Consider the following 13,110-nt stretch of genomic DNA (forward strand, 5'->3'; position numbering starts at 1 on the left):
TTTTTTTTTTTGGTGGGGCGGGGGGGCAGTGCCCTTTCCTATTCTCCGTGGTTCTCCAACTCTCAGCCTAACCTTCCCCTGTCCAGTGATGATCCAATGATGACTACTCACAGATGAAAGACACACACATGAGAAGGAATGCATTTTTATGGGGAGAATATTCCAGAATGGGAGAGGAATTGCTCCAGGAGGGGGTGAGGTTGGTGATATTCAAATTTCAGAGTAGCGTTGTGTTTGTAACTGACAGGTTGCCGTTGGAGTCGGAGTTCTCCTTCACATGGTTAGAACTGGTTATTTTCTCAGAAAATTTCAGGCAGCACTTTTGATCATTGGGGCAGGTTAAGTACTGAATTTCATGTTTTCTGCAGGCGTTTCTGCACATGCCATGGTAAAGTTGGCATGGAATCCAAGGCTCCTTGCTCTTGCCAAAGAAGGATCTGAACAGGCCACCTGGGAAAAACATAGCCATGTTGAGTTTCTCCAGAGCAGTGAAAACAGCAGTGCAGGAGCATGATTTAACAGAATAAACCCTGAGCATATTAAGAGCACAGGATCTGGATTCAAAACTACCTCAATTCAAGTCTGCGCTCTGTCATTCTTATAGCTCGTCATCCTTAAGCAAGTTACTTAAGTTCTTGAGCCCACCATTGCATCACCTTCACAGTGGGCATAATAAGTAAACCAACTTCTTAACATTTTTTAAAATATATATTTTATTGATTTTTTTTTACAGAGAGTAAAGGAGAGGGATAGAGAGTTAGAAACATTGATGAGAAAGAAACATCGATCAGCTGCCTCCTGCACACCCCCTACTGGGGATGTGCCCACAACCAATGTACATGCCCTTGATCAGAATCAAACCTGGGACCCTTGAGTCCGCAGGCTGATGCTCTATCTACTGAGCCAAACCAGCCAGGACTTCTTAACATTTTTATGATGATAAAATTAGCATATATAATATGCTCAGAAAAATAACAAAAATAAATATTAGGCAGTGTTGTTGATATGAGAGTCTTTTCCTTGGGTTCCAGACTTTAAGGGCTGCCACTGTGAGCACCAATTGGACTTGTCCCAAGTGCCCATACAGATGTACGCTCCTCACACAGGACTCTCATCAGAGACAGCCAGGATCTGCTCTGAGGCTGGACACATGTATTTGAGCCCATGCATTGCCTTTGTACTTTGAAATACTTGAGCAAACATGTGCCATAAGTGCTCACAGTACAAATCTCTACACATATTTTTCTACATATGGCCAAAGCCCATTTGTGAGTATTAATAGCTATGTGTAAGTCATCCAGATATGTCCATGTGTATATGAGCTCATCAGCTGAAAACATTTATAGTCAGCATGCTATAAATATTAGTCATCAGTTAATTACTCATTGGAACTTTCAAAGACAAAGGAGGCATTAGAAAGGAAATAATACTGCCCTAGCTGGTTTGGCTCAGTGGGTAGAATGTCAGCTGGCAGACTGAAGGGTCCCGGGTTCGATTCCGGTCAAGGGCACATGCCTGGGTTGTGGACTCGATCCCCAGTAGGATCCCTCCCTTCCTCTCTGAAACCAATAAAACCATATTTAAAAAAATTTAAAGGTATAATACTAACAATCACTACCATACATTTGGCATCTTCTACATACCAGGCATTTTACAAGCAATATCTCACCGAACCCTTGCAAAAGCCTGCTCTTGTCTCCATTCATTAGATGAACACACAGAGACTGAAAGAGAGACCTTATTCTGTCCATATTCTCATAGCTCATGCTTGACCAAGCTAGGATCTTATTTCCGGCCTACATGATATTAAGCCCATGCTCTTTCCTCTCTGTCACACTTCCTCTCTATGTGATAGAATTTCTAGGAGAGGGTGGCATATTATTGTGTGATGTCTGTAGACACTGGGCCTTCTGCCGTTTTCAATAGATAGTCTAAAATTCTTAGTTTAGCATTCAATAACTTTTCAACCGTCCACCCATCCCCTTATTCCACACCCATTTATCAGCACTCACTCTGTGCTAGGCCCTGTACTCAGTGCTAAGCATGCAGAGGTCTCAATGCCCCACCCACATTAGTAAAAACTTGCTTTGCTGGACAAAGCAAGTTTGATGTTATTTCCTTCATGGAAAAACAAACAAACACCACTTTGTTAGTTTTTTGACAAGACAAAGTAAAATTTTCCAAGTTTAAGTCAAGTCAGAGAACCGGACGGGGAAGAAAGAAGAAAAGAGCTATTTCATTAGCAGACATCCTATAGCATTTGGGTCCTGGTATATATGTGAACTGCCCCAGAAACTGGCACCTGGAGCCAGAGGAGGAACTCAACTGCCCCTTCAGGAAGCCAGCCTGCCCTTTCATCCATGCTCCAGCATCATGGTACCACTGCATCCCCTACATTAATCCTCACCTTCATCATGGCAAGAATTAACAAGAACTGCCACTTATGAACCAGTCTACTTGTAGGAAAGAGAGATCTGCAGGGGGCCCCCCCAAAGTGACGGCCATGCCCACAGGACTTTTCTTTTCTCCTCAACACAATGGATGGAAGCCAAGGCACCAGAATTTCCTCTTTGTAGTCACCAGAAGATGGATAGGAACATAGATAACAAGAAGGATCAGGTAGGCTGCCTTTTCCTTACTCTTTCCACGTAGGAAGCATGTCAAGACAATTCCAGGAGGATTCTGCTTAAACAAACAAACCCTGTATTGCCTTGTGTCATGACAAACTAACACCCACATCAAGTTCATGTCACTTTTGACGATCCCTCTATCTTCAAAATGAAGTCAGAGGAGACCTGCTCTTGAACCCCAGTATTGCCTCTGATCCTCTGGACCTAGCCTCCCTGTGGGAGAAATGGGAATGGGAGTGTTTGCACCAGATCAAAAAAAGTCTCAGTTGTGTTTGTAAAGAAGGAGGTTACCAAGGTGTGTCATGCTTTGTAATAACCTAGCGGATGTTTAATCCTCACGTCAAGTCTCCAGAGACTGATTCGATAGGTCTGGGGAGAGGCCAGAGCAAGGGTGCTGTGCAAGTGTTTCTGAGAAAATACTCATGGGCTTCTGCTAAATGTGAGAGCCACAATCCTGCTAACCTTCTAACATTCACCCACAGACACTCACTTTCCCACATTGGACTTGTTATAAGAGCAAATGAAAATGTAATAAATTTTAAACCAAAGCATATGCTCTAGACTCTATCAGCTCCATCCAGAGACCAAAATCAATGTGATACATGATTTCTCTGCCATCTGTGGAGCCCACATATGATCCTTTCCCATCCTACTTCTAAGGTTCTTCCTACCTATATGTACTTATTAGGTACTAGAAATTCGTGCACTTGGGGGAGGGGGTCCCTCAGCCCAGCCTGCACCCTCTCACAGTCCAGAGCCCTCGGGGGATGGAGAGCGGACCTAAGCCAGCAGTCAGATGTCCTTAGCACTGCCGCAGAGGTGAGAGAGGCTCTTGCCATAGCTGCTGTGCTTGCCAGCCATGAGCCTGGCTTCTGGCTGAGCGGCACTCCCCCTGTGGGAGCGCACTGACCACCTGGGGGCAGCTCCTGCATTGAGCACCTGCCCCCTGGTGGTCAGTGTGGTCATAGCGACCAGTCGTTCCTCCGTTCAGTTGATTTGCATATTAGCCTTTTATTATATAGGATAAGTCATTTATAAATTCATTCATTCAATAAACATTTACTAAAACCTACTGTGAGGAAAGCACTCAGTTCAATACCAGGAATACATAACTTTAAAAGGCAGAGTCTTGGTTTTCAAACAGTTTAATTTCATTTGTATATATTTGGGTGCTGAAAGGAAAAGATGGCTTTGATTGTCCCAGAAAAGGTTGCCCAGAACAGTTCCTGCCCATAAATTCCACCAGGTGAAAATATAAAGTAGTTATTAAGGAAGCAACACTATGTACAATTTTTGAAGCATAGAGTGTCATCTTTCTTGTTGTTTTTGGCAAACCCACCTGTGGTTTTTATTACTATTCTAGCATGGGAACTGAGCTTTCCTGGACATGAGAAGGATTGTCTCTCAAGTAAAGAAGATAAAACAGGGTGAGAAATAAGGGGTAGGAGAATGTGAAGTAGGAAGAAGATGGGAAAGGAGAGGGAGGAGAAAGGGAAAAAGGAGATAGCACTAAACAGTAACTCTGAACTCAACCCCAGAAAGGAGAAACAACCTTAGTTTTCTATAGGGCTGGGTTGAGACCACTCCCATGTCTCTCTGTAGATGCCAAAGTTTGACAGAGACATTGAGGATCCTCCAGACTTCGGATTTCACTTATCCTCTCTACTTGTATCTATTGTTCTTCAGTGCCCCCTGGAAATCACACTAAAGTAACTTTTCTAAAGAATTTGAAAATATTACTGGATACTTTTCATCCAGCATTCATTCTCCCCATTTCAACAGCCACAGCTCTGTTGTGATAAATTTGGCTGTCTTATTCAAACTTAATAACCCCCAAACCTAGGCTACGCCAACCACTTCCCAGATAACACCCATGTAATATCCTGCTGGAATAAGACACACACTTGAACCAAATATCTTACTTCAACTCCCAGCCCTATCTCTCCTGATAACCACCCAAGGCTCAATTATAAAACTTAATACAAACATAAAATGAGCCAAACTACTCAATCCTAATCGCAACATCAAGCCAAAACACAGATCAACTACAAACTTCACTCTATCCCAACTCCTGGTTCTACCTAACTCCTCCCTCAGCTCCATTCAATGAAAAATACTATTCCTCTCCAGACTACATTAAAATATTAGGTGAGCCCAATTTTATAAATAGATTTGCTCTCTCCCCCACTTCCCCATCTCTTCTCATTTTCCCCATATTACTCTAAGGTTATATACCATCCCCATCACAACTCACCCTCCAAATTCCAAACTACTGTTGAATTCTCCTACAGCTCTCTCACACCTGATACCTGAGTCAAGCTTCCATCCCAATAATAGCACTCCTGAAAATGCTTCATGCTTCAGCACTCCACTGTCCCAGGAACAGCAACCTCTTAAGTTTGTCTTGGCAGAGCAGAAACAAGGGAGATCTTAACATGAAATGGAGCTTGGAATTAACATCCACAACCTACCTGAGACGAGAAAAGGCTTTGGGCAGTGCCTACTATACGTAGTTATCTCAGAGGTCACCAAGATACCAATAGCACATGTAAGACCCCGGAACTTTTGAGAGAGGCCTGAATTACCTGGAGTCTTATGAACCAGGATCAGCAGGATGGAAATGGTCATTAAATAGGGCTTCATGACTGACATGTCCTGAGAGAATGGAGGGCTGTGTAGCAGGGGACTGAATAGAGATCATTGAAGCAGGACAGTGTCCTGCTTTAATTCATTTTGGAAACGGGCCAGGGTTGTGTGCAGTGAACTAAAAGGGATGAGACATCCCTGGGCTCAGCCAAGCAGAAGGATAATATGTATCACACATCCCAGCTGGAACTCCAATAAGTTTGGGAGAATTACCAGCAGCACCATGTCAAGGTGGGCCTTCTTCCCAGGAAGAAGTAGACTAGAGCCAGTTGTGTGAAACATACGTATTTGAATGAATAGATCAATTGATCGATCAATCAATCAAACAAACAATGAGAAGACTAATACATAATTTAAGAAATCAGGAATCTTTTAAAACACATTGTTCTTTATCCTCCTGACAGTAATCCTGTACTAGACATCAGAGACTAACAAAGAAAGAAAAAGACAATGATGAAAGAAGAGATGGGAAAGAAAAATTAAAGAGGAAGTGTAACTGGAGGGAGGGAGGGAAAGACATGAGGCAAAAATAACAGCAATTCACATTTACCATGACTCTACCATGTGTCGGTTTCTGTGCTAAATGCTATGGGATAGATACGAACACTTTACTACAACACTGTGAAGTTGGGTAGTATTTCCTACTTCACAGAGGAGGATGAAAAAGTTTGAAGAGATGTTGTAACATTCCTATGCCACACATCTAATAAGGTATAGGGCCAAGAATTCAGCATTTATCCCATGAGAAATGGGAATAACATGATTTTGTAGAGAACACCACATTGACTTTTTACTCTAGTGAATTAATGTGGAAGATGGGTGGCTGGTGTCATCTTTTGAATGAAAGTGAGGAAGTGAGTGAAAAGGCTCTTTGGAAAATCTAGGTTAGGATTTCCATATCTTGTCATTACAAGGCAAATGGAACTAGACTCATCATGTCGCTCAAATGTATGGACTGAAAAATATATTCTAACTAATATTTAAATGTACATAATTATTCTTTCATGTTATGTTATTTAGTTGATATTTTTAAGACAGAAAAAACATTTAAAATGTGTGATATGGATATATATATATAAAGTAAAAGTTAATGTTTAAAATTAGGTATCTTATTGTGCTTTATGTTTTTCTCTCTCATAGGTAAAGTGTTGATAGAAGACCACCAATTCATTGCTCCCATAGTTTCCAATCATACAAGCACATGGACAAAACCAACAGGTATGGATCCTTCAGCCTACATGTGACAGAGTTTCCAAGAAAATGAAAAGGAAGTGATTCAGATCCATCCCAGTAAGTGAATTTGTTCCTTTAACCCCATTAAATCTTTTATTGTGGCACTTTCCAGTCCAACTCTGAAGGTTATTAGGTATCCAGGAGGGTCAAGTGGAGTCATGTGGGAGACTGGGAAGTCCAAGACTGAGGTACCAGCATGGCCCGTTTTGGGTAAGAGCTCGCTCCTAGCTTGTAGACGGTGGGAAGGGAGAAAGGAGGTTGATTTGAAAATTACTAGCATGATTAGATGAGAAGATTGTGCTTCCTTTTACGTTATATAGTAAATTGTTGAATATTATAGAGTTTATATAGAAACTGGAGGGGAACATATTTAAAATATCTGATCCCTATATTGATTTTTATATTAACCTATACTACTACACTTATTGTTAAATATTTGCAGTATCACGCCTTGGTACAGATCTTGGTAATACTTGTGGTACAATGAAAAGAGGAGAACATATGTATTCATATACAAATATATTTATGCATGTAAAATGTGTGTGCTTGAGGAGCAATACTCATTAGGCAAGATCTATCTTTCCTCTTCATTTTCAAGTTTGATTTAGCTAATCATGAATCTTTACTATTTCAATCAAATCTTAAGAAAAATGTGTTGAGTTTGCCTGGAAAAACTAACTTGGAATTTGCATTAGGAATGTATTAAACTCATAGACTTATTTGGGGGAGATGGATGTTTTAAGTCATCTTATCCTGGAGTATGAATGTCTCATTGTCTCTGTCCTTTGTCAGTATGTAAAAGTTTTCCTTGTAGAAGTCATATATGTAGGATCAAAATAAAGTCTAAAGACCTTATAGACTTTGCTGCTAATGAAAAAATTATATCTTATTTTACATTGTCTTTTCCACTTAATGATTGGGAACATAGAGAAATGCTATTGATTCTTGTAAATTGATCTTATATCCAGAAAACCTACAGGACTCTCTTTTGAATTTTATTGGTTTGTCCTTTTTTAAAAGGTTATTTTTATTGTTGAGAGTATTACGAATGGCCCCCATTTTCCCTCCTTTGCCCCCCTCCACCCAGCTCCCACCCCACGCCAGGCCTTCCCCTCACTATTGTCTGTGTCCATGGGCTACGCATATATGCACGTAAATTCTTTGGTTAATCTCTTCCCGTTCTGCCCTTTCCTTTCCCTCTGAGATCTGTCAGTCTGTTCCATGCTTCCATATCAATGGACTTATTCTGTTAGTCAGTTTGTTTTGTTCATTGGATTCCACATATAAATAAGATCACATGATAGTTGTCTTTCTCTGACTGGCTTATTTCACTTAGCATAATACACTCCAGGTCCCTCCATGCTGTCTCAAAAGGTAAGAGATCCTCCTTTTTGCAGCTGCATAGTATTCCATGGTATAAATGTACCACAGCTTTTTACCCACTCATCTGCTGATGGGCACTTGGGCTGTTTCCAAATCTTAGCTATTGTAAATAATGTTGCTGTGAACATAGGGGTGCATATATTCTTTCTGATTGGTGTTTCGGGATTCTTAGGATATAGCCCCAGAAGTGGGATCGCTGGGACAAAAGGCAGTTCCATTTTTAGTTTTTTGAGGAAACTCCATACGGTTCTCCACAGTGGCTGCACCAGTCTGCATTCCCACCAGCAGTGCACTAGGATTCCCTTTTCTCCACATCCTCGCCAGCACTTGGTGTTTGGTGATTTATTGGTGGTAGCCACTTTGGCAGGTGTGAGGTATTAGTTTGTCCTTTGGTTGATTATTCACCTAAGTGACTGCATTATCTGTCAGCAGTGACATTGTATCTCCACCTTTTCAGCCGTTGCACTTAATTCTTATTTTTCCTAATAGCATGGGCCAGGACTTCCATTGTTACAATAAACATTTGAATGTTAGTGGGAATCCTTGTTTTCCTTCCAATTTTAAAGAAAATGCATCTAAAGTTCCTTGAAAATATATAACATTTGCCCTAAGAGTTTGGCATTTAATATTTAGCTTGTCTAGTAAGTTCTCTTCTCTACTTAATTTCTTAAAATATTCTACTATAATTGTTTTTTGAAATTTATAAAATATTTTTCTCTCAGTCATTTAAGGTAATTGTGTAATCATTTTTTTCGATTAAAGTAGAGAATTGTATTGTTTCTGATATTCTATCATCACATTTTTTAGCTATATCTTAACTGATTATAGTATATTTTTAACACATTATTAAATGTAGTTATTTACAATTTAATATGGAATTTTGGCACATTCATGCAGAGGAGATATGGCTTATAGTTTTCTGTTCTTTCCTGTTCATATCTGTTTTTGAAGGCAAGATAATATTAACCTCCTAAAATCATCTGGGTAGCTTTTACATTTCTCTTTCTTCTGAAACAACTTGTGTAGACAGGAATTAACTGTTCCCTCAAAGTTTGCACCATCTGCCCTAGTCGGTTTTGCTCAGTAGATAGAGCATCTGCCTCCAGACCAAAGGGTCCTGGGTTCCATTCCAGTCAAGGCACATACCCTGATTGCAGACTCCTCCCGAACCCGGGCCCTGGTAGGGGCTCGTGCAGGAGGCAACCAGTCGATGTGTTTCTCTCACATTGATGTTTATCTCTGCCTTTCTCTCTTCCACTCTCTCTGAAAGTCAATAGTAAAGTTGTCTCCGGTGAGGATTAACAACAAAAAATGTTGGGGACATCTGAGGTGACCATAAATTCATCCGTAATGAATGTAAACAGGACACATTCGAGAATAAAGAAGAGCATTATCAATAATGATGCGGTGGCAAAGAGGATGAACAAGGGCTATTCTAAGCAGAACAAACTAGAACTCAATGTTAATACTTTGTGAGTGTGGGACTTAGTGGGAGGAGGGAAGGGGCTCAGTTCCACTCAATGTCTTCATGCTTCGCAGATCTACTTAGGTTTGGATTTCTTCCAGTGCTACTCTTGACGGATGGTTTGCTTTGAAGTATTTTTCATTATTTATTGTGCATATTTGCTCATCATGCACAGATATCCCATAAAGCACACATGCCCAAACACTGTATGTGATTTTATACCCCTTCAACCTCTGTCAATCTAGCATATACTGACTTGTCCTCTAGGGATATGTTGAAGACATTCGGCCAGCTATTCTTACACTGGTCCCCTTTCTGTTCTCTCTGCTTTCCTGTAGCTTGTTACCAATATACCATGTAAATAGGAGGTTAGTTGTAATGATTTTATTGGTTCAGGTTATTATTTTTGACAAAATTGCATCAGAGGTGATGCTGTGTTGTCTATATTGCAACCCATCAGGGCTCCCTTAATATGTGGCTATCCCTTAATATTCAGACTCATAACTGAACTAAAGTGATGACTGCCTGACCTTTCTATTGAACGGTGCTGTTTTCCCCTTCTATATTCAAAGTAGTCTGTATGGTGCAACTTGGCCTATACAAACGTCTGGCACCATGTCAGTCCTACACTTACTGGTTTTAACACAAATTATAGTCCTTGCCTGAGACAATAAATTCTTTGGGAGTTGTAGAGTACAACTCAGTAAAGTAAAACTTTCCCTTATCACTAGAGATACTTGGCTACGGAAACACAGCTCCTACTGGAGAGGCAGGATAAATACTTAATTTATTCAAATTAGTGACCTGGTTATCAAAGGAAACAGTTTGCTTAGTGGCTGCCTCAAAAAGTGACACAGGAGCTTGTCTGGCTATCCCATCTCTAGATATTATTAGATAATCATGTCTTTCCCCTGATTCAATGCATTTCAATCTGTCATATTTAACTTTATTTTGATGTTCAAGTTCTCATAACTTTAGCACGTATACACTTCTTCCAGCTGGATTCTGTTCTTTTTACAGAACCCCAATACTTTTTGTATCTTGAAATAAAATTATAAATATTTATTAGTGTCTAAATGATAACTTTAAGAAGCTGGTCTGATAACTAGTGAAGTTTCAAAACAGGGGTAAGCATAACGATATCTCAAGATATATTTAAAAATCTTTAATATGATACAAAATTATTTTTATTTCTATTGTGATAAAGTCAGAAGACTAGACAGTATTAATGAATGTGTTGCCCACATTCATAAATTAAGGAAATGCTTAAATTTCAATTAGAGATTAATGATAACAAAGATATTATTTCTCCATTCGTGTACATAGTCCTCAATTTATGAGCATGGACTGGTGGGAAAAGCTTTGGTCTCAGAGTGAAAAAAACCCCGATTTGGCAATCTCATGCTGCCACAAGCTTTCCCCCCCACCAGTTTTATTGAGACACAATTAACATGCAACACTGTATTAGTTTAAGGTGTAGACAGTAATGATTTCACACACACACACACACACACACACACACACACACACACACACCACAATAAGTTCAGTTAACATCCATCACCTGGCAGCAGAGCACAGCCTGAGGCCTTGACCAACTCCAAAGCCCAGACTGCATCCCCACCAGAACATGGATTCCAACCAGAGGCACCACCCAGTCGGGAAGCACACAGCCTCTCAAAGCCGAGTACAGAAGGTTGAACTCGAAGCTGAGAGACAAGAGGTAATTGCGTAAGTGGCATACATGTCAGTGCCAGCCGTGACTCCGACACATGCCCAAACCTGCTACCATTTGACCACTGCAGCAGCACTGATTTCTTAAATCTGTCTTGACAGAGAATAGCCGGAAAGAGATACTCACGTGATGTAAACATGGGGGCAAATTCACCAAGCTGTCTGAAACCAGGCTTCCGTTGCTGGCCACCATAATATACAATTAGTATCCTAAAACAGGACGAGATTGCAGTACTAAGAGTCCTGTGTTATTTGAGTTCCATGGTCCAGGTTTTGTTGTTGTTGTTGTTGTTGTTTTCCATAACAAAGATCAGGATATGCAGCCCCATGGCTATAGGGTCTCAGGAGTCTGTGGCTGACTCATGAAAATGAAACCAGTATAGGAGCAGGGCTGAAGTCTGACACTATTAGCTTCTGAAATATGATAGTTTTTGGTCAGTGAAGTATAGATAGGGGAAGGAAACTGATCTGAAGTTGACTTGGCAGACAGACAAAGCTTAACATATATCCCAGCTAGACAGCCTTTAGGAAAATGGGATTCTGGCCAACATGCATAACAAAGGTGTGATCTTCCTCGCAGTAAGGCAAAGAAGCAAATTAAAGCTATTTGTCTTCTTGTTTGAGACACAAACAATAATGGAAATATTTTCTTTTTTAAAAAAAACAAACATGTTTTTCTTATTAATTTATTTTACAGAGTGAGGAAGGGAAATGGATAGAGAGATAGAAACATTGATAGGAGAGAAACATTGATCGGCTGCCTCCTGCACGCCCCCTCATGGGGATCAAGCTCACAACATGGGCATGTGCCCTGACTGGGAATCGAACCAGGGACCTCCTGGTTCATGGGCTGACACTCAACCACTGAGCCACACCGGCCAGGCTGGAAATGTTTTTCTTAAGAAAATGTCATCATTAAGAAATGTACCAATCTGTAGAGAATTTTTATAAGGGTTTATTTGAACCAAACTGATGATGTATAGGGAAGCAGGACGTCAAATGTGAATGAGTTTTACAGTTCTGTTTATGCATTTGGAATCGGGGAGAGCACACAAGGACAATGACACAAAGGTGGGAAAATGTCTACGATTGGGTTACCAAAATAATGAATAAGACTTGGGCTCCCCGGAGGGTGATTATACCTCTGAAGGGTCTGGAGAAGAGCATGACTCTGGCATTTTGCGGTGTGTCAGCCTAAATGCACAATAACAACGAACTGGGCTTGGTCAAGGCAAAAATAAGCCCATATAGGCCTGGAGCATGACTACCCACCATGATCTACCCAGTGAGGAATTTATGATTAAATTATCCTATTGTTATAGGGAACCCCCCGGCTGCCTGTCACAATGTTCAATAATAACAAAGGCAGGGTTGAATCCTATAAGGTGTTTATTGAGAAGGCCAGCCAACCAAGAAGACAGGAGCTTACAAGCATTCAAAACCTGTCTTACAGCAAGGTGCAGGGGATCTATAAATATAAACCCCTAATATGCAATAGACCAAATGGCAGAACAACTGCACAACCAGTTGCTATGATGTGCGCTGACCTCCAGGGGGTGTGCAGAACATGGAGGGCATCGGCCGTGGTGGGATGATGGAGCAGGTGAGCGGGGGTACCAGAGCAAGGCGGGGCACCAGTCTCTGTCATCCGGGTGAACCTCTGGTGGTTACTGAAAATTCTTTGCTCCCATGTACCACAGTCCCGCCCGGTGCTCACACCTGCTGCCGGCACCAGCCCCACTCATACCTGCTGCCAGTGCCAGAGCTCTGCTCACACCTGCTGCCGGCGCCCAGTGCCAATCCCAATGGCTTGGCGCCATCAGCGGGTGCAAGCGGCAGTTGCTGGCCCCAATCGCCCCTGAGGGCTTCTCCACCTTTTCCTGCTCCTGAGGGGTGATCAGGGCACTAGCCCCACTCACACCTGTTGCTGGCACTGCCCCAATTGCTCTGCGGGGCTGGCGCCATCAGTGCATGGGAGTGGTGGCAGTGGGAATGGGGCTGCTGGCAGACAGGGGGCCA

General features: G+C 41.4%; 1 protein-coding gene across 1 annotated transcript; it reads right to left on the reverse strand.

Moving 5' to 3' along the window:
* Positions 1-217: 217 nt before the first annotated feature.
* DEFB116 (defensin beta 116) lies at positions 218-5,282 on the reverse strand (the record flags this gene model as incomplete). The annotated part of the gene is made up of 2 exons (XM_081097712.1): positions 218-450; positions 5,216-5,282. The coding sequence occupies 2 exons, from the start codon at positions 5,280-5,282 to the stop codon at positions 218-220; spliced, it is 300 nt and encodes a 99-aa protein (XP_080953838.1).
* Positions 5,283-13,110: the final 7,828 nt, after the last annotated feature.

The sequence above is a fragment of the Myotis nattereri genome (genome assembly GCF_964212035.1).
Source record: "Myotis nattereri genome assembly, chromosome: 8".
In the NCBI taxonomy this organism is placed as follows: domain Eukaryota; kingdom Metazoa; phylum Chordata; class Mammalia; order Chiroptera; family Vespertilionidae; genus Myotis; species Myotis nattereri.